At 40.4% G+C, this 22,382-nt stretch overlaps 2 protein-coding genes across 2 annotated transcripts; both read right to left on the bottom strand.

The window, feature by feature from the left end:
- Window positions 1-9,737: 9,737 nt before the first annotated feature.
- LOC129560973 (trace amine-associated receptor 7a-like) lies at window positions 9,738-10,769 on the bottom strand. Its single transcript, XM_055433266.2, has one exon. The coding sequence runs from the start codon at window positions 10,767-10,769 to the stop codon at window positions 9,738-9,740; it is 1,032 nt and encodes a 343-aa protein (XP_055289241.2).
- An 8,703-nt stretch (window positions 10,770-19,472) lies between these two features.
- LOC129560984 (trace amine-associated receptor 6-like) lies at window positions 19,473-20,689 on the bottom strand. The gene has a single exon (XM_088840943.1). It carries the CDS (start codon window positions 20,687-20,689, stop codon window positions 19,652-19,654), a length of 1,038 nt encoding a protein of 345 aa, XP_088697069.1. The 3' UTR covers window positions 19,473-19,651.
- Between the last annotated feature and the right edge of the window lie 1,693 nt (window positions 20,690-22,382).

The raw sequence follows: 22,382 nt of genomic DNA on the forward strand, positions 1-22,382 counted from the left end.
ATTATTTTGAAGAGATCTTTTGTTATTCTGCTAACTGTCATTGAGTTTCATTTCTGCTCTTTATGTCATTTCTGAAAAAGTGACAAGCTACAATACACGAGTTTGGTATAGGCTATAGGGGGAGCCCACCTTCTAAGCTGGGAAGACAATGTCCCTAGAGAATGATTGTACAGGGGTTTGAATCAGAAAGTACCAAGGGTAAATCCTGGTAATCTTGGACAGCTTACCTGAACTCTCCTGGCATCAGATTGCTCAGCTCTGATTTGGCAGTAATAATACCCACCATAAAGAGCTGTCTGATTAGATGTAAGGTAGGAAAAGACTTGGAGAAGGAGGTGGCAACCCACTCCAGTGTTCTTGCCTGGAAAATCCCAGGGACGGGAGAGCCTGGTGGGTTGCCGTCTATGGGGTCACACAGAGTCGAACACGACTGAAGTGATGCAGCAGCAGCAGCAGGAAAAGACTTAACTTATGCTTCCGTTCCGTTCCGTTCAGTCGCTCAGTCGTGTCCGACTCTTTGCGACCCCGTGGACTGTAGCCTACCAGGCTTCTCCGTCCATGGGATTCTCCAGGCAAGAATACTGGAGTGGGTTACCATTTCCTTCTCCATAACTTATGCTTAGGTCCAATTAATTAGTACATTACCAATAATATAGAATAATACAGGTTAGTATAGCATAGTAGAGCAGACTCTTTACCAACTGAGTCACCAGGGAAGCCCCAGAGATATAATAACCATTAGCAAAATAATAAAACAAGTATAGGATCTTTCCTTCCAGTTTATAACTTCACTTCTAAGGACTGAGTAGAATGATGGTGCTGACACTGAAGGTGGGTGAGTACTGGATCTCTGTAAGCAAGAGGTGAAAGCTAGAATGCAGTTGACTTCCTAGAGCAAGTGAGCTGGAATGACTGGTGTCAGTGATTAGATAATTAAATTGGAGGGATTTCAGGTTTTAGTACAGGTCCATATTCTAAAATTCTAAAATCTATAACATTGAAAGTTTGTGTCTAATTAATTTGTTGACAAACACTTACATGAGGCTATTTCTAGTGTTAATTTCTTATCAGTCTATCTGAACATTCATGCAGATACATTAATATTGTTTTGACTATCTGAGTATTGACATGGAAATAATGCATCAATGACAACTGCGTCACACACTCCACTGGTATATTCCAAATATTTAACGGATAGGCCTTTTAAATGAAAAAATAAGAGTGATTTCTACAAGTCTTAGGGGTTTCAGATAAAAAATTGTATCTAATAAATTACAAGTCCTAAGTAAGGACAGAGGCAGGATGGAGGTGATATTCTAGAAGGAGAGAATTTCTAGAAACTGTGAGGCAGATTCGTGCATGGTCAAGAGCACAAACTCTGGATCCAGTTGTCCTAGGATTGAATTTAGGCTTTCCCCAACTTCATGACTGGCCCAGGCCTCAGTATTTTCAGCTGTGAAATGGGGACGATAATTTTACCTTCAACAAAGAGTTCAGTTCAGTCTCTCAGTCGTGTCCAACTCTTTGTGACACCATGAACCGCAGCACACCGGGCTGTCCTGTCCATCACAAACTCCTGGAGTTTACCCAAACTCATGTCCATCTAGTCGGTGATACAATCCAGCCATCTCATCCTCTGTTGTCCCCTTCTCCTCCTGCCCCCAAACCCTCCCAGCATCAGGGTCTTTTCCGATGAGTCAACTCTTCGCATTATGTGGCCAAAGTATTGGAGTTTGAGCTTTAGCATCAGTCCTTCCAATGAATACCCAGGACTGATCTCCTTTAGGATAGACTGGTTGGATCTCCTTGCAGTCCAAGGGACTCTCAAGAGTCTTCTCCAACACCACCGTTCAAAAGCATCGATTCTTCGGTGCTCAGTTTTCTTCACAGTCCAGCTCTCATATCCATACATGACCACTGGAAAAACCATAGACTTGACTAGATGGACCTTTGTTAGCAAAGTAATGTTTCTATGATGATTAATAGGGTTAGTATTGCTAAAGCACAAGATTCAGTATTTAACAGAGCAAGTGTTTATAACTTTAATTGTATATATGTATATGTATAGATATATGTATTATAGTTCTGGAGAGAATGATGGAGTGCTCAGAATTAACATTAAGATGCAAAAAGGAAGAAGGACCCTGTGCCCATGTTGACAATATTGGAGAAAGTCAAGACTGGCACAATCTGATGACCTTTGGGGGTTTCTGGGAGGTTGGAGGGTGAATGCTCCACCACCAGGAGGAAGAAAGGAAAGGATGCCCCCTCATTGCTCTGCTGTGAAAGAGCAGAGACCTCAGATGAAGACCAGGTTCCTAAAAGGTGCACAGAACTGACACAGAAGGAAACATGTTTCTAAAGTTAAATCTCAGTATTTATTCTTTGTAATGTCTTTCAATCTTAATTCAGTTATGTTGAAATGCCAGTCTGGGGATCAGTGCCAGTCTGGGAGTCAGAGGAGAGTGAGAAAAATGTGTGTCTCATATTGTTTATTCAATTTACAGAACTGCCCTTTATTCTTAAATAATCTATTTCTTATATATTGATATTAAAACCTACTTTTCTTCTGTGCTGCTGCTGCTGCTAAGTTGCTTCAGTCGTGTCCGACTCTGTGCGACCCCATAGACAGCAGCCCACCAGGCTCCCCCATCCCTGGGATTCTCCAGGCAAGAACACTGGAGTGGGTTGCCATTTCCTTCTCCGATGCATGAAAGTGAAAAGTGAAAGTGAAGTTGCTCAGTTGTGTCCGACTCCTAGCGACCCCATGGACTGCAGCCTACCAGGCTCCTCCATTCATGAGATTTTCCAGGCAAGAGTACTGGAGTGGGGTGTCATTGCCTTCTCCTTTCTTCTGTGAAATTCTGCCGAAACATGAAACTGTCCCTGGTACTGTTGTTGCTGCTGTCTATGACGTCCTGAGTTGGCAAAGTTTATATTTGGCAAGTATCTGTTGGTTCCTTGAATTTTTTTTTTAAACAAATTTTCTTATTTCTGAAACCCAAGTTTCTAAGAACTACCATCCTGAGACATTAGTCGTTTTAATAACAAAAGTTGTATTTTTACATAAAATAACCCTCAAAATAAACCAGGGCAGCCTCTGGTCAATTCCAAACTTTTGAGACAGTGAAATCTCTTCCAATAGAAGCAGATATCCGAGAAATCAACTACATAGAAAAAGCAATATTTAATGTTGACTAGGGGCTTCCTTGGTGGCTCAGAGGTTAAAGCATCTGCCTCCAATGCGGGAGACCCGGGTTCAATCCCTGGGTCGGGAAGATCCCCTGGAGAAGGAAACGGTAACCCACTCCAGTATTCTTGCCTGGAGAATCCCATGGACGGAGAAGCCTGGTAGGCTACAGTCCACAGGGTCGCAAAGAGTCGGACACGACTGAGCGACGGAACAGAACAGAACAGAATGTTGACTATGAAAAGAGTTGTGCTGAGTCTTTCTACATTGTTTTTGCTACTCATCAGAACTTACTAGAGGAATCTATGCTATTTGCTACTCTAGTGCTTGACTCTCTCCTGTATTCCACATACAGTGGGAGGTCCATCTTAGAGGTATTCATATGAAGAGCTGGTTATCTTCCTCTGAGGAGCACACATTTGGGGAGAGAGGGGGACACAATATACCAAACAGATCATCAGAAAGCAGAAAGTAGTGTAACAGACAAATGAACAAAGTGGTTCCTAAGAAGGCAGGGGCTGTGTAGATATACATTTACAAGCTCTACTGTTCTAGCTTTCCATTCATGAAAAAAACGAAGACACACTTTACCAGGTACTGCTGGGACATCCCTAGTTGTCCAGTGGTTAAGACTCTCCATTTCCAATTCAGGAAGCTTGCTTTCAGTTCCTGGTCGGGGAAGTAGATCCCACATGCTGCAGCTAAGACCTGGTACAGTCAAATAAATTAAAATAAATAATAAAAAATAAAATTATAAGATACTGTTCATATATGAGCTCTTAAAAGAGCATATGATTTGCAAATATAATCATTCCTTGTCATAATAATATATGATATCCATGAAAAAATTATATGTAATTTGCAAATTTGTAACACCCAGGTGCCTTGAAATGTTTTGAAAGTAGAAGTCTTGCTGTGGAGAAGAGGCTCAAAGGAACCAAATAGTTATTAATAGAAACAACAAGATTGTATTTGCTTGATGTGCAGACCAATCCTGCTATAGAAATTAAGATGTAATTTATCTAAATGATCCTCCCTTCACCCTTGTGGGGGGGAACTTATACAGTAAAATATATAATGAAGAAGTGTAGGTTGAAATGATATGTCACAGGAAATCAATTATTTCCACCAGTGTCCCCATATCTCCAAAGAATTTTGTTTAACCTTTCCTTTATGATGACAGAATTTTTCCTTTGAAATAATTAGTACAAAGCTTGTTTTCATATTGCTCCCAGAAACTTGATGGCAGTGGCTGGGCCACAACAGGGGAGAAAATTCAGTTACTGGATATTTCACTTAATTTCTGACTCCCTGGATGTGAATACTGGCTCTGTGTGTGTGTGTGTGTGTGAATAGTGTGTACACACACACTCAGTCACATCTCACTCTTTGCGGCCCCATGGAATGTAGACTGTCAGGTTCCTCTGTTCATGAAATTTTCCAGAATACCTGACTGGGTTGTTGGTCCTTAGTCCAGGGGATCTTTCTGACCCAGGGATTGACCCTGCATCTCTTGTGTCTCCTGCACTGGCAGGCAGATTTTTTAACACTAGCACCACCTGGAAAGCCAGAATACTGGCTCTATTGTTTAACGAATATGCCACCTTGGGCATGAGATTCACTTCCTTATACCCCAGGTTCCTCATTTATGGTGTAAAATAATAATAATATAGTAATAATATTCCCTTGCACATAGAGTTGTTGTGAAGACTGAGTAGGGGAGGTAAGGTGGTCCCAAGCACACAATGAAAGATCCGTAACTTAGACAAAGCACTCTTAGGTTTACATTGTTTTTATCACTGTACCCTGCCAGTTCCAAAGCTCATGTGTTACACACCAGAAACACTCAATAAGTGTTTGCTGAAGTAAAGGCCAATAGACTAGTCCGCATACAGCCAGAATAAATTACAGAAGAGAGAAATGAGGGCAAGTGCTTGTTGTTTTCTTAATAAGAAAGTTTAAAAATATTTATAATTATCAGTTCAGTTCAGTTCAGTCGCTCAATTGTGTCCGACTCTTTGCAACCCCATGAATCACAGCACGCCAGGCCTCCCTGTCCATCACCAACTCCCGGAGTTCACACAAACTCATGTCCATCGAGTCGGTGATGCCATCCAGCCATCTCATTCTCTGTCGTCCCCATCTCCTCCCACCCCCAATCCCTCCCAGCATCAGAGTCTTTTCCAGTGAGTCAACTCGTCGCATGAGGTGGTCAAAATATTGGAGTTTCAGCTTTAGCATCAGTCCTTCCAATGAACACCCAGGACTGATCTCCTTTAGAATGGACTGGTTGGCTCTCCTCGCAGTCCAAGGGACTCTCAAGAGTCTTCTCCAGCACCACAGTTCAAAAGCATCAATTCTTCGGCGATCAGCTTTCTTCACAGTCCAACTCTCACATCCATACATGACCACGGGAAAAACCATAGCCTTGACTAGACGGACCTTGGTTGGCAAAGTCTCTGCTTTTTAATATGCTATAAATTATAGAGAGAATTAAATGTTGACCTAGGAAAGGAAGTGGTAAAACTAAATGTTTTGTCTAATATATGTGAAAATCTACTAAAAAAAAAGAAAGACAAGTATAAATGCATTAAACTAGATGTTAGAGTGCTTATTTGAATCCAGAAGCTTTATGATATTCAGCAGACTTTTAAACTTTGATTTTAGCTTTTTCATTTTTAAAATGAGGAAGTATGATTTCTCTATATCTTGTGGCACAGGATTAGAGAAAGTTATTTCACTGAAGAAGGCAAAGTGGTTGTCTGAGGAGGTTTCATAAATAGATGAGGAAAGAAGAGAAGCGAAAAGCAAAGGAGAAAGGGAAAGATATGCCCGACTGAAGGCAGAGTTCCAGGAAGAGCAAAGAGAGATAAGAAGACCTTTTAAAATGAACCACGCAAAGAAATAGAGGAAAACAACAGACTGGGAAAGACTAGAGATCTCTTCAAGAAAACAGGAGATATCAAGGGAATATTTCACACAAGGATGGGCATAATAATGGACAGAAATGGTAAGGACCTAACAGAAGCAGAAGATATTAAGAAAAGGTGGCAAGAATACACAGAAGAACTATATATAAAAGGTCTTAATGACTCAGATTAACCACGATGGTGTGGTCACTCACTGAGAGCCAGGGATCCTGGAGTGAGAAATCAACTGGACCTTAGGAAGCATTACAAGGAACAAAGCTAGTGGAGGTGATAGAATTCCAGCTGAGCTATTTCAAATCCTAAAATATGATGCCGTGAAAGTGCTGCACTCAATATGCCAGCAAATTTGGAAAACTCAGCAGTGGCCACAGGACTAGAAAAGGTCAGTTTTCAATCCAATTGCAAAAAGGGCAATGCCAGAGAATGCTCAAACTACCGTACAATTGTGTTCATTTAACATGTTAGTAAGGTTATGCTCCAAAAACTTCAAGCTTGGCTTCAACAGTGAACCGAGAACTTCTGGATGTACAAACTGGATTTTGAAAAGGCAGAAGAACCAGAGATCAAATTGTCAAAATTCATTGGATCACAGAGAAAGCAAGGAGATTCCAGAAAAATATCTACTTTTCCTTCATTAATTTCAAAAAAGCCTTTGACTGTATGGTTCAACAAACTGTGGGAAATTATTCAAGAGATGGGAATACCATACCACCCACCTGTCTCCTGAAAAACCTGTGTGCAGGACAAGAAGCAACAGTTAGAACTGGACGTGGAACAAAGGACTGGTTCAAAATTGGGAAAGCAGAAAGACAAGCCTGTATATTGTTACTTTGCTTATTTAACTTATATTCAGAGTATATCTGAATGTACTGGCATGTGAACATCTGGCATGTGAAATGCCAGAATGGATGAACTGCAAACCGGAATCAAGGTTGCCGAAAAAAATGTCAATAACCTCAGATATGCAGATGATACCACTCTAATGGCAGAAAGTAAAGAGGAACTACAGAGCCTCTGGATGAGGGCGAAAGAGAAGAGTGAAAAGCTGGCTTACAAGTCAACATTCAGAAAACTAAAATCATGGCATCTGGTTCCATCACTTCATGGCAAATAGAATAGGAAAAAAGTTGAAGCAGTGACAGATTTTATTTCTGGGGGGCTCCAAAATCACTGCTGACAGTAACTGCAGCCATGAAATTAGAAGATGCTTGCTCCTTGGAAGGAAAGCCATGATAAACCTAGACAGCATAATACAAAGCAAAGACATAATTTTGCTGACAAAGGTTCATAGAGTCAAAGCTGCGGTTTTCCAGTAATCATGTATGTATGTGACAGTTGGACCATAAAGAAGGTTGAGCAACAAAGAACTGATGCTTTCCAATTGTGGTGCCAGAAAACACTCTTGAGAGTTCCTTGGACAGCGAGGAGATTAAACCAGTCAATCCTAAAGGAGATCAACGCTGAATATTCATTGGAAGGACTAATGTTAAAGCTGAAGCACCAATACTCCAGTCACTCGATGTGAAGTGAAAGTTGCTGAGTCGTGTCCAACTCTTTGCAACCCCAAGGACTACAGAGTCGAGGAATTCTCTAGGCAAGAATACTGAAGAGGGTAGCCTTTCCCTTCTCCAGGGGATCTTCCCAATCCAGGGATCGAACCCAGGTCTCCCGCATTGCAGGAGGATTATCCCGCTGAGCCACACCTGATGGGAAGAGCCAATTCATTGGAAAAAACCCTGATGCTAGGAGAGATTAAAGGCGGGGGGGGCGGGCGGTGAGAGAGACAGAGGATTGAGATGGTTAGATAGCATTATGGACTCAATGAACAAGAATTTGAGCAAACTCTGGAAGATAGTGAAGGACAGGGAAGGCTGGTATGCTGCAGTCCATGGGGTTGCAACAAGTCAAACATGACTTAGTGACTGAGCAACAACGATTGCATTTTTGAAAGCAGTAAACCAAAATAAATTGATGATTTTCATTGTCAGAATTGAAGAGTTGAGGGTAAACTAATGCTAAGCATTCTAGGGTGCCTTTAAATCATTTGTTTCATCTTTAACTATCAAGTAAAGATAAGAGAGTTTCTCATAAGTACATTAAATCATAAATAATACACGATCTCAGGAAAGGTTTACCATTTTAAAGCATTTGTTTAATAATAGTCAGCTCTGATGCTGGGAAAGGTTGGGGACGGGAGGAGAAGGGGACGGGAGGAGAAGGGGACGACCGAGAATGAGATGGCTGGATGGCATCCCCGACTCTGTGGACATGAGTTTGAGTGAACTCCGGGAGTTGGTGATGGACAGGGAGGCCTGGTGTGCTGTGATTCATGGGGTCGCGGAGAGTCGGACACGACTGAGTGACTGAACTGAACTTAACTGAATATATGATTGATTTGCATTAAATAAGAAATTAGAGAAATAAACAAGAATATTTTGATATATATTCATCCCTCTCCCAATGATATGATGCTCTGATTTTTCAAACTTGATATCTGATTGCTACAAAATAAAATTAGAATAGAATCAAGCAATTTATTTTTAAAAATTGCTAAAAAATACAGAAATATATCATTCTCTAGTCTTAGTACCAAAAACACGTCTCCATGTCTGAAAAGTTGACTGGATTCTAGTCACTGTGAATTGCTTAACTTGTTCAGTTTCAAATTTGTGGGTTATATAAAATGCATTTATCAGCCTCTGTCTGTCATCTTTTTATATCCTTCATTTCAATTCTGTATTTTTTGGAATATATTTGTAACTTGGGCTTTCACGTATATCACTGAAAATCCTTATAAATAATCTTTGGAACAATGCAAAAGTGAACAAAACAGTAAGCTAATTTAACATAAAGTACAATAACAAATGACAATGTTAAAAACTCATGCGTCCTCTAAATAAATGTTGACTGGTGAAATTTATAAAGTCAGCCGAAATTTTATGAGCAGACAATCACCAGGAAGTAGCCCACTCAGCAAATGAGTGCTATTTATAACATCAATTACCTTTCCCATAGCAAATAATTTGACAGATATTATAGTCAATACATTTATCTCTGGGTTGATTTTTACCTGACTCTGAGATTATATTTCTGGACTCACAAATCTGAACACCTGACAGGGCAGAATCACTACTTTGCCCTTCCTGAGCCAGAATATTTCTAAGTATTCCCCAGCTACATTGACAGTATAATAGTAATTAAAATATTTCAAAGGAATAAAGAGAAGCTATAACCAGGGATTAAACTATTATAAAATAATAAAAGGGAGGATTTAGAATAACAAAACATTGCGGTTTCTTTTACATTTTCTCAAGAATTCTACAAGGAAAGGATTAATAACTAGAGACGTACAGTGAAGATCAGAGACAAGTAGCAACCCAAGATCAACGTTAAAATGACACATTTCTGGCTCCAAGGTCATGCTGTTTCCATAAACAACCAGGTTTTTATGTTATATTGACCAAGGAATGATGAAACTGAATTTAAGTTTTCAGGTCATATTGGAAGCATATTTATTCTTTTACTTTACAAGATCTTGCATGTATATGATAAAGTTTTCTACCCAATGGTGTGTTCACTGTAAATCTATATTCAATTCCTCCATCTAAAATGTGGGCTTATCCAGAAAATAAATTTACTGTTGAGGAATTCTCTCTCAAGACTTTGCCAGTGACAATGAGTTTGATGGCTTTTCGAAACCAAGGATAAAAGAAAGCATAAATCAAGGGGTTCATAGCTGAGTTATAATAAGCAATCCAAACCAGTATTTCATAAATATATGTGGGGGTGATGAAACCTAGGAAGGCATCAATGATGGAATCCAGGAAGTAAGGCAGCCAGGAGATCAGAAATGCCAGCACTGCAACGCCCAGCGTTCTTGCTGCCTTTCTCTCCCTCTTGGCCACTCTGTCTTGGAAGTTGTCTGAGCATTGCTCGGTTTTATTGCTCAGACTCTCAATTTTTCTAGCCTGCTGTTTAGCAATGAGGAAAATCTTGGAGTACAGAACTATCATCACAAGGGTGGGGATGAAAAATAATAGAAAATTCACCAATACCCAACTCTGATTCACCGCAATTTGACAGCCTCCCACACAGGTGAGTGCACTTACTAGATCCTCCAGTCCAGCTGCATTCGCTCCTGTGCCAAGAAGGGAGAAAGAATAAATAATCGAAAAGAGCCAGGAGAAGGCAATACACATGCCAGAAACAGACACAGTGAACCTGGTTGGATAGACCAGGGGGTCAGAGACGGCAATGTATCTGTCCAGAGAGATAAAGCACAAGTGGTAGATGGAAGCGTAACAGAATGAGCCTTCAAAACAAGAGTGGAGTTGACAGTAACGCTGCCCAAAGTACCAGCAGCTCTCGACGGACCTCACTGTGCTGAAGGGCATCACAGTCACTCCCACCAAGAAGTCCGCACAGGCCAGGGAGGCGATCAAGAAGTTGGTAGGAGAATGCAGCTGCTTGAAGTGGAGAATGGAAATCATCACCAGCAGATTTCCAAATGCAGCCAGCACAGCTCCAAAGCTGAACACTGTGTACAGGATGAGGCGGGGACCTGGTGAGTATGGGGTTTTCACACACGATCCGTTCAGGTGCTCGTAGCAGAGCTGCACAGCTGCAGCAGAAGGAGACGCACTGCTCATGATTCTCGGATTTGATACTGGAAACCTGTCACCCTCTGTGGCCCAGCATGTCATTCCAGTTTTCAATATGTCCTTAAAGAAAAGATAAATACAATGTCAGTAGTTGCCAGTGCATTCTGTCTTTGCTTCCTTGTAAGTGCAAATCTTTACTTACGTGTTTAGAAAGTGATTCATATCCTCATCTTGTAAAATGATCACTTCCAAATGAATAAGCAGCTAATTTTCAACATTACATAAAATGCTGCTGACTTAAATTTTAAAAAATCTTACCTAGTTTTTCATATTAAAGGAAAGGTTGTCTTCAAGAAGCTTTTACAGGATACATGTTCGAATGCCACATTTTATTAGCATTATTTTCCTAATTTATCAGAGCAATGATAATGACCCAAACACTCTCTCCCCTCAGGAATGTAGCTAAACAATTTCAATCCCCAAAGCCCTTAAGATTGAATCCCCATAAGTTCAAGGTGCTTAGAAAGAAAAAATTAAATAATAATTATGTTTATGCTAAAATAAGTTTATACGCTACTAATTTCCTGATGACATTTTAGCCTTCTATGGAACAGAATAGTGCCTATCCTTTAAAACCTTTGAGCTGAATTTGAAAGTCATATTATTTGCTATTATTAAATACTGCCTTTTCCCTTTTTTTAGAACCTTTTATGTATGATTGCTGTGTTCAATGTCACTAGAACTCTTTCAAATAAACTCTTGATCCCTACCAGTGTTGATTTGTGTTAAAAAAATTAAAAGTGTGGGCTCAATTGCTCAGTCACTCAGTCGTGTTTGACTCTTTGTGACCACGTGTGTTCTAGCCCACCAGACTCCTCCGTCCATGGAATTTTCCAGGCGAGAACACTGGAGTGGGTTGCCATTTCCTTCACCAGGGGATCTTCCCAACCCAGGGAACTAATATGTGTGTTTTATGTCTCCTGTATTGGCAGTTGGATTCTTTACCACAGCACACACTGAAAAGCTCAAAGAAGTTAAATAATTATATGTTAAATACTTGAATACTTCAGGTTTACTTTTAAAAATTCTGACCTGGGAAAGTGGGGTAGCAGAATACAAGGTGTTTGCCTCAGGGAACAACAAAGGAAATATAAGTACAAATAAAGCATTGTTTCTGCTCCTGTTGTTGTTGGAGTTGTAGTGGGAGCAGCATGGAAGATACTTAAAAAATAAAATGTTGAACGGACTTTTGGAAAGTGGATTTTCCTGTTATACTCTGGATTATACCACTGAAAAATTTCCTTTTTCTCTCAGCATTCTAGAACAGATCTCACCTTAGTTTTTCGAAAAGTGTTTTTTGTGGCTTCCCTGATGGTTCCGTGGTAAAGAATTTGCCTACCAGTGAAGAAGACACAGGTTCGATCCCTGATCAGGGAAGATCCCATAGGCCATGGGGCAACTGAGTCCCTGAACCACACTACTGAGCCTGTACTCCAGAGCCCGGGAGCCACAACTACTGAGGCCATGTGCTGCAGCTACTGAAGCTCACGTGCCACGTGCTCTGCAACAAGAGAAGCCACGTGATGAGAAGACTGCACTGCAGCTAGAGAATAGCCCCTGCTAGCTGCAACTAGAGAAAAGCCTGCGCAGCAACAAAGACCCAGCACAGCCATAAACTGAACAAATAAAATTATTTTTTTAAAAAAGTGTTTTCTGAGGAATGACTTCTGTGTTTAAAAATCAGCTTTTTCATATCGAGGCATAAAATAAATATGAAAAGTTTACATTTTTAGCATGCATGGACTGATGACATGATAAATGTATCCACCCTTATATTTCACCACCACAGCCAAGGTAGAAAGCAACACCCTGTCAATTCTCCTCAGGCCCTTTTATAGTTAATCTCACCCCACATTTCCTTTTCCCTGTCCTAGGGAAAACATGGATCTCCATTCTGTGGCTAGAGATTAATTTTCAAGGCCTAAAAATCTTTTATGAAAAGAGTCACAAGGTTTGTCCTCTTTGGTGTCTGGCTTATTTCACTCAGGTCAATGTCTGTGAGTTTCATCCATGGCTGAGTACATTTTCAGCTCATTCCTTGTTATTGCTAAATGTAATTCCATTGTCTAAATATACCACAATTATTTCATCCATATTTTGTTGTTGTCCAGTTGCTCAGTCATGCCTGACCAGTTAATAAATACTCAGACTGTTCAACTTTGGGTTGTCATATTGGGAGGTGTAAGTTTAACTCTGCAAGAAAGTATACACTATCTTCTAAAGTAACTGGACCATTTTATACTCCATCACGGAGAAGGCAATGGCAAGCCACTCCAGTACTCTTGCCTAGAAAATCGCATGGACGGAGGAGCCTGGTAGGCTGCAGTCCATGGGGTCGCTACGAGTCAGACATGACTGAGTGACTTCACTTTCCCTTTTCACTTTCACACACTGGAGAAGGAAATGGCAACCCACTCCAGTGTTCTTGCCTGGAGAATCCCAGGGACGGGGGAGCCTGGTGGGCTGCCGTCTATGGGGTCACACAGAGTTGGACACGACTGAAGTGACTTAGCAAGCAAGCAAGCAATACTCCAACCAGCAAGCTATGAGTGTTCCAGTTTGCTCCAAATCTTTCTTTCCTCCTGGTGGATTGTCTATCGACTTAAAAGATTTTGGAATAAATCAAAGCTTAGCCATTATACTTTATCTTACTTCTCTAACTCCATGTGAGAGGCCAACATGTGAACAAGTAATGGCAACTCAATGTGGTGACGGCCGGGATACACAGAGTGCAGTGGAGGTCACCACAATCAAGCAAGGGAACTGTATTCACAGGCAATTTTACCAAGCAGGTAACTATAAAGATAGGTTGAGAGGGTCAAGGAGATATTTAAGGTAAAAACAGAGAACACATGTACACGTGGGGATGATTCATGTCAATGTATGGCAAAATCAATACAATAATGTAAAGTAATTAGCTTCCAATTAAAATAAATAAATTAAAAAAAATTTTAAAAAAGCATTATAAAATAAAGGTCATTTGAGAAAAAAAAAAACAGAGAAGGGTTTCCCAGACCGAGAGGGCAGTGTGTTTTGAGGCTCCGAGCTGGGGGCTGGACCTCTCACAGGGCTGAGAGCGGCTGTCGCCCAGGCGCAGTGTGGGGAGCGGCATGCGCTCAAGGAGACCTGCCCACAACCTGACCACACCCTGCTCATTTTGCCAAGCTATTTGGATTTGTGCAGAGGTCAGAGGGTAGGCAGGGAGAGGACATGAAATACCTGTGGTAACAGATACAAATCTTCACTTCACCTGCTCAGGGATGCTGCTGCTGCTAAGTCACTTCAGTCGTGTTCGATTCTGTGCGACCCCATAGACGGAAGCCCACCAGGCTCCCCTGTTCCTGGGATTCTCCAGGCAAGAACACTGGAGTGGGTTGCCATTTCCTTCTCCAATGTGTGAAAGTGAAGTCGCTCAGTCGTGTCCGACCCTTAGCGACCCCACGGACTACAGCCAACCAGGCTAGATAGGATTTATTTTTCTGCAGTGCTCTTAAATCTATTTAGAGCCCCACACTGCACCAGTTACAAGAAAAATACCTCAGTAAATATAGGGATTGTGACCTTTATCCCCACAGTGTCATCCATCTTCGGAGAGCTTGGTCTTACCTTTGTATCTGTGGGTGGTCTTTGAGGTCTGTCTTCTGAGGAATGCATTTTCCCTACCAATGTGAAGTCAAGTGGGCCTTAGAAAGCATCACTACGAACAAAGCTAGTGGAGGTGATGGAATTCCAGTTGAGCTATTTCAAGTCTTGAAAGATGATGCTGTGAAAGTGCTGTACTCAATATGCCAGCAGATTTGGAAAACTCAGCAGTGGCCACAGGACTGGAAGAGGTCAGTCTTCATTCCAATCCCAAAGAAAGGCAATGCCAAAGAATGCTCAAACTACTGCACAATTGCACTCATCTCACACGCTAGTAAAGTCATGCTCAAAATTCTCCAAGCCAGGCTTCAGCAGTATGTAAACCGTGAACTCCCAGATGTTCAAGCAGGTTTTAGAAAAGGCAGAGGCACCAGAGATCAAATTGCCAGCATCCGCTGGATCATGGAGAAAGCAAGAGAGTTTCAGAAAAACATCTATTTCTGCTTCGTTGACTATGCCAAAGCCTTTGACTGTGTGGATCACAATAAACTGTGGAACATTCTGAAAGAGATGGGAATCCCAGACCACCTGACCTGCCTCTTGAGAAACCTGTATGCAGGTCAGGAAGCAACAGTTAGAACTGGACATGGAACAACAGACTGGTTCCAAATAGGAAAAGGTGTACGTCAAGGTTGTATATTGTCACCTTGCTTATTTAACTTATATGCAGAGTACATCATGAGGAACGCTGGGCTGGAAGAAGCACAAGCTGGAATCAAGATTGCTGGGAGAAATATCAATCACCTCAGATATGCAGATGACACCACCCTTATGGCAGAAAGTGAAGAGGAACTCAAAAGCCTCTTGATGAAAGTGAAAGAGGAGAGTGAAAAGGTTGGCTTGAAGCTCAACATTCAGAAAACAAAGATCATGGCATCTGGTCCCATCACTTCATGGGAAATAGATGGAAAAACAGTGGAAACAGTGTCAGACTTTATTTTTTTGGGCTCCAAAATCACTGCAGATGCTGACTGCAGCCATGAAATTAAAAGACACTTGCTCCTTGGAAGGTAAGTTATGACCAAACTTGATAGTATATTAAAAAGCAGAGACATTACTTTGCCAACCAAGGTCCGTCTAGTCAAGGCAATGGTTTTTTCCGTGGTCATGTATGGATGTGAGAGTTGGACTGTGAAGAAGGCTGATCGCCGAAGAATTGATGCTTTTGAACTGTGGTGTTGGAGAAGACTCTTGAGAGTCCCTTATACTTCAAGGAGATCCAACCAGTCTATTCTAAAGGAGATCAATCCTGGATGTTCATTGGAGGGACTGATGCTAAAGCTGAAACTGCAATACTTTGGCCACCTCATGCGGCGAGTTGACTCACTGGAAAAGACTCTGATGCTGGGAAAGGTTGGGTGCGGGAGGAGAAGGGGACGACGGAGAATGAGATGGCTGGATGGCATCGCCGACTCTGTGGACATGAGTTTGAGTGTACTCCGGGAGTTGGTGATGGACAGGGAGGCCTGGCGTGCTGTGATTCATGGGGTCGCGGAGAGTCGGACACGACTGAGCGACTGAAATGAACTGAACTGAACTGAACCCAAGGGGCAGACTTATAATCTTCCCTGGTGGCTCTGACCATGGAATTTTCCAGGCAAGAGTACTGGAGTGGGTTGCCATTTCCTTCTCCAGGGGATCTTCCTGACCCAGGGATCGAACCCGGGTCTCCCGCATTGCAGGCAGACGCTTTACCAAAGAATTCGCCTACCAATGCAAGGGATGCGGGTTGATCCCTGTGTCAGGAAGATTCCTTAGAGAAGGAAATGGTAACCCACGCCAGTATTCTTGCCTGGGAAATCCCAGGTACTGTAGCCCGCCAGGCTTCTCTGCCCACGGGGTCACAAAAGAAAAGACTTAGTGACTAAACAACAAGGGGCAGACTGGGCAACATTTCCCCTTCTAGAGGGGAAATGCTCCTTCCAGCCTCTCTGGGAGGTGACGTCTCTTCTGATATGTGCATGTACTCAACACATCTGCTGTGCTTGTTTATCACTTTTCAAGAAATAACCTGAAGAGTAGAAATAAAGCACAAGTGGAACGTTGAACCATGACTCCTGGTAGCTTCCATCGCTCCTAAAGACAGCACAGAATTAATATAGACAAGAAGAGTTGGAGCATATTAAAGATCTGCTGAAAGAAAACCATAAAAATACTTTAAAATATTAGGATATTCCTTAGATACTTTATCTATATAAGTTGCACTTTCTAAAATATACTAATGTACCTATGTCGTAGTTTCATTAGATAAGACAAAAATATACCAAAGATATATTCTCAAAAGATATCCCCCCCCAAATAAAACAAGCAAGCACACAGATAAAGCTAATGAAGCTTAGATTAGAATAAAGGTAGTATTATTAATATCAATTTTAACCTATTATTTTAATCACAAACATTAAAATGATAAAGCTAAATTACAAAGTAAATCCCCCTCCCCAAGCACACTGTCTATTATACATAAAATTACATTTTGTAAAAGTGTAATATGGGGACCTAGTCCATATATTGTTTTACAATCTAGGTCAGATATTTTTGCTTCTGTTTTCTTTTGATTTTAGTGGAAAAAATATGTTGTGGTTGTCTTACCTTGTTAATTGTTACAGGTCATTTGTTCTTTTTAATGTTTTATAACGTTCCATTTCAAGAATAGAACATAATTGATTTAATTTTCACCATATCAATCCTAGTTTATTTCAGTCTATAATTGAGAGATATGCAATGAATGTCCTTGCCATGTTTCCTTCCTTGCCTGACTCTATCTTCGTAGGCTTGCTTGGCAGAGACTGCAGAGTCAAGTGACATGTGATTTGAAATTTTATATAAATGTCTTAATTTTCCTCTAAGAGAAGAGATACTAAATTGTGTTTTTCCTGTATGAACATGCCCAACTCTCAGCAGTGTGCTCAACTTCTCAGAATCTAATTAATCTGATATTAATGATCCTTTCAATGCTGTCCTTCCAATTCAAGATATGAAACTTTATTACATTTTAACTAACTTTTAAAATTATTTGTACATTGGACACTTTAATGTATTTATTAGCCATACCTCTGTAAAATTTCCTGTTTGTTTAGTGAGACATTTGTCTCCGTCTTTCTATTGTGTAAATTGCTTTTACATTTTTAAATCTACTAATTCTTCATCATGCATGCTACCAATAGTTTTTCCAAGTTTGTCTGTTTTTCCTTAACATGGCGTTCTTTTTCTTTGAAGTTTAAAAATTAAGTGCCTGAATCCATATGGATTTTCTGTCATGATTCCACCAATATATATATATATATATATGTTTTCTGTTTTTTTAACGTCTGGAAGAAATCAGTTTTGATTTTGTGAAATACATGAAACAAGATCCTTAAGAATTTTTCAAAAATTTTTATACAACAACATTTCTAAATTACATATTTTTCCAATAGCACAGATAATCATGGTATTTTTTATCATGAACAGTGTATAAGCTCCAAATAGTACCTATAGAAGGAAAAATAACCAACAATTGCTCTCCATCATGAGCTGGAAGGTAAAACAACAAACTTCATGAAATGAGAAAACAGTTACATAAAGGGATGCAACTATGATAGAAACTGGGCTTCCATTTTGCTAATGGTTATTCCTACATTTACAAAATATCTCCTAAAATCAATAAAACATGAATCTCATCCTGAGTCTGAAATGGCTGATGGATACGTCTCAGAGACCTTTAGGAGATCTGTAAGACTGGATCCCAAGAATCAATTTGCTCAAAATAAATGTGAACTGAGTCCACAGAACAACCTGACATTAACAGGGAACAGAGAAGGAAGAAACATGAAAATGAAAAAAAGTTAAGTGGTAGGACAGGTAAAACAGCAACAGGCTTGAAAGAAGAAAATAACAACTAACAGAGCAGGATGGCATACAGATTTGAGGAAACTAGAAATTACGACCCCTGTGTCGACCACTACTAAATAACATGGTTCTATCAAATGCGCAAAGGATGTTCACTTTTCAAAATATGTAAATGTATAAAAGTGAAGCTGCTAAAGGTGAGGTACCATGTCTCTTCCTCAACTGAATGATCATTTTCAAGTCTATATTTCATGCAATAATCACTACAGAAATTTCCAAAATAGCACCAGATCAACTTAAAATTTTTCAAATCATCGATATGAAATTTAGGTTTTAGAAGTTAGTTTTATAATTCATAAACTGTCTTTCAATATTGCCAGTTTAATAAGTTTTATTGCTGTCCCAAACCAATGGTAAATGAAGCATAAATCAAATGATTTAGGGCAACTTGCAAAAACTGAACCAACAAAGTATCTCATAAGCATATGAAGTGTGATAAAACTTAAAGAAGAGTCAATGAATGAATCAGATACACTGAGTAATCATGAGACCAAAAGTGCTGCATTGTGAAGCCGAGGGTTTTAAGTGCTTTTCTCTGTCTCTTGGCCACTCTGATCTTGTAAGTTCCTGGTAACAAATTTATTTTCTAGTAATATTTTCCATCTTTTTAGTCTGCTTTCTAACCATAAGAATAATATTTCTGTACAGTAGCATCTTAACAAAGCCAGGTGTGAAAAATAATAGAAATTCTATCAATATCCAAAATTGATTTTAACAGGTTCAAAATCACTTATTAAGCAGAGAGTGTTTACTAATCCCTCCATCCCATCATCTCTGACATCTGTGTACAGTTTGGCACCGCTGTATGCCAGGGGCAGGATGTAGAAGATGCTGAAGCCAATCCCTGACATAGACACCATGCAGACTTAAACATAATACTTTTAACTGAATCCCCAACAAATTCCCTGGGAAAATAATCAAAGCAAGAAAAGCAGCAAACTGGAGAAAGTTAATCACAGAGAAATTTTTGATAAGCTGGGAATGAGTAGATCAGTTTGTAAGGAAAAAAAGAAAGGAAATAAAAGGCAACATACATGTTTACAGGTTACAAAGGGAAGAGTCAATGGAATAAAAGAGAAACGGTGAGGAATGACTGCAGGGAATGGGAAATGGTGCATTCTACAGCAGTTCACAATAATGGGCTTAACATTTATTAGTCAAATAAATATTTTTGGAGAAGCAAAAGGGAAATACACATCCTAACAGACTGACATGTTGATTTATCCAATTAAACTGGAAAAGCAATTTGTTTTCTCTGCAGTAACAATCTTACTTGATTTTTAAAAATTCATTTCATTTGTAAAATGTGAAGATACCTTCAACTTCCTCAATCCAATGGCTTACATTTGTTCAGAGAATAAATTCATGCTTGCAGAACCGTTCTTGAAAACCCCACCACTCACAATGACTTTGATGGCTTTCCTAAACCAAGGGTAAAATAAAGCATAGATCAAGGGGTTCATGGCTGAGTTATAATAAGTACACCAACAGCAAATCTCATAAATATAGGCCGGGGTTATGAACCCCATGAAAGCATCGATTAATGAGTCAATACTGTATGGTAACCATGAAATCATAAACGCTATGACTGTGATACCCAGGGTTTTAGCTGCTTTCCTCTCTCTCTTGGCCACTCTGGATTTGTAACTGTCTGATGATGACTCTGTTTTGCTACCAGTATTTTCAATCTTCTTAGCCTGTTGTCTGGCCACAAGGAAAATATTACAATAGAGAATTAGCATAACAAAGGTAGGTATAAAGAAGCATAGAAAATGTACCAACACCCAGTTTTGATTTATAACTATCTGACAGCCTCCTACACAGTTGAGGGCACTAGACAATTCCTCCAGCCCATTCTCATTGGCACCCGTGTAGAACACAGCACCACTGTAAGTAATGGGCAGGATCCAGGAGATGCTGATGCATACCCCTGACACAGACACCGTGAACTTGGTGGGATAGACCAGCGGGTCAGTAACAGTAATGTACCTGTCGATGGAGATGAAGGACAGGTGGAAGAGAGAAGAGTAACAAAATGCCACATCACAGCATGTGTGCAAAGCACAGAAAGTTCGCCCAAAGTACCAGCAGCTCTCCACGGACCTGACCATGCTGAAGGGCATCACGGTCACTCCCACCAGAAAGTCCGTACAGGCCAGAGAGGCGATGAGAAAATTGGTTGGTGAGTGCAGCTGCTTGAAATGAAGGATGGCAGTCATCACCAGGAGGTTTCCAAACACGGCCAGGACAGCCCCAAAGCCATACACGGTGTACAGAATCACTCGGGATGCGGGCAAGAAGGGGGTTTTCACACAGGATCCGTTCAGGTGCTCATAGCAGAGCTGCACAGCTGCAGTGGGGGATGAGTTGCTGCTCATGATCTGTCCTTTACATCTGGAGAATTCTGTCCTTGATTTCCACAGACTTTCAATGCTTCTGGGGGAAGTCATACATACAGTAGGATGCCTGAGGAAATAGACATTAGTACCATTGTTTTTTCAATTTCCCTTTTTTATTATAAATCTTAAATAAGTTCAGTAACAGAATAAAATGCAAAAAATTTACATTGGACAAAGTCACTGGGAGTGAATTTCAACTAACTAAAGCTTAGATCCTTGAATTTGATAAAATTCCCTTTTGGTCTTAAATATCATTTTTCCCTTCAGAGTTCCTCTTTGCAACAGGCACTGGTATGGGAAGTAATTATAGCATCAACTCCTGTTAGGTTTATCTGCCTTACTGCCTAAAGCATACAGCCCTTCTAGATATATAAATGCCATCAATAGGAAAATCTCTAGATGGAATCCCTTTAGTGCAAGGTGTGAACTTGGAAGTTTGTTTTTAGTAGTGAGTGTTAAGAAAGCTACCTGTACAAACAACTGTCTTAATTAGGTCATTATGTTTCTTGAGCTCAAGATTTTCTTTCTTCTCGCACTTGAACTTTTCCCCTATTTTTAGTCCTGCCGTGACCGCCTTATTGGATTTTTGTTACAGAGGCATCATAAGGTACAGGCACTGCGTGTCAATACTTAGGCTTCTCTCCCAATAAGAATTATTTTTTGCCTGTGCACTGGCTACTAACAGACAGAAAAGGCAGCATACAGTGTGAGCAAATTGAGATGGATGAATTACATTTCAGGAAAACATTTTAAAAAAAACCACCATGGTATGTAGACATGTCAGTGCTCTTAGAGAAAAGATGTGTTCTCAAGACATCACTGGAAGTGGATCTGTAATGTCTCCTCATCCACGTGAGAAGTCCACACATAAACCCTCTGAATGATTCACATTCGTTTGTGAATCCAAGTGATAGAACTTCCTGTCCCTTGTGCTAAAAAAGCATCAACTAAGGAATAATGAACAGAAAACTGAAACATGGAATGTCAGGACGGAGCAGAGCAAAAGAAAGTATTATCCAGCCTTCTTCAAGCAGGATTCCAGACTCTGGCCACTGTAGGGCCACTGACTTTGAAGATATATCTGGACTTGTTTTTTTGAATTGTGCCATAGGAATTATTATTAATTCAACTGGCCTTCTGACTCCTAATCACACACACACACAATATTCTTAATGATCTCTTAGATTCTTCCTAATATATTCTGAGAGTTTGATTTTGTAAAATAATCAGTTACTTAATCGACAAAGGTGTGGGCTAGGCTTTCTCAGCTTCAGCACTATTGACATTTGAGTTCTGATTAGTTTTGATGTGGGATCTGTCCTGTACATCAAAGGGCATCTAGCAGCATCTCTGCTACTAGATGCCAGTAAAATCCCCTTAACTGTGAAAGTCAAAAATATCTCCAGACACTGAGAAGTGTCCTCTGAGGGGCAAATGTATCAGAGAGGGAATGAGTGAAATGAATGCAGTCGTGTCTGACTTGGCAACCCCATGGACACCTCGGTCCATGCCAGGCTCCTCTATCCATGGAATTCTCCAGGCCAGAATACTGGAGTGGGTAGCTGTTTCCTTCTCCAGGGGATCTTCCCAACCCTGGGATTGAACCCAGGCCTCCTGCATTGCAGATGGATTCTTTACTGTCTGAACCCAATATATCAGTGGATCTGCCTTA

This window comes from Moschus berezovskii, chromosome 10 (assembly GCF_049115385.1).
Source record: "Moschus berezovskii isolate FMDL1 chromosome 10, NW_MosBer_1.0, whole genome shotgun sequence".
Classification (NCBI taxonomy): domain Eukaryota; kingdom Metazoa; phylum Chordata; class Mammalia; order Artiodactyla; family Moschidae; genus Moschus; species Moschus berezovskii.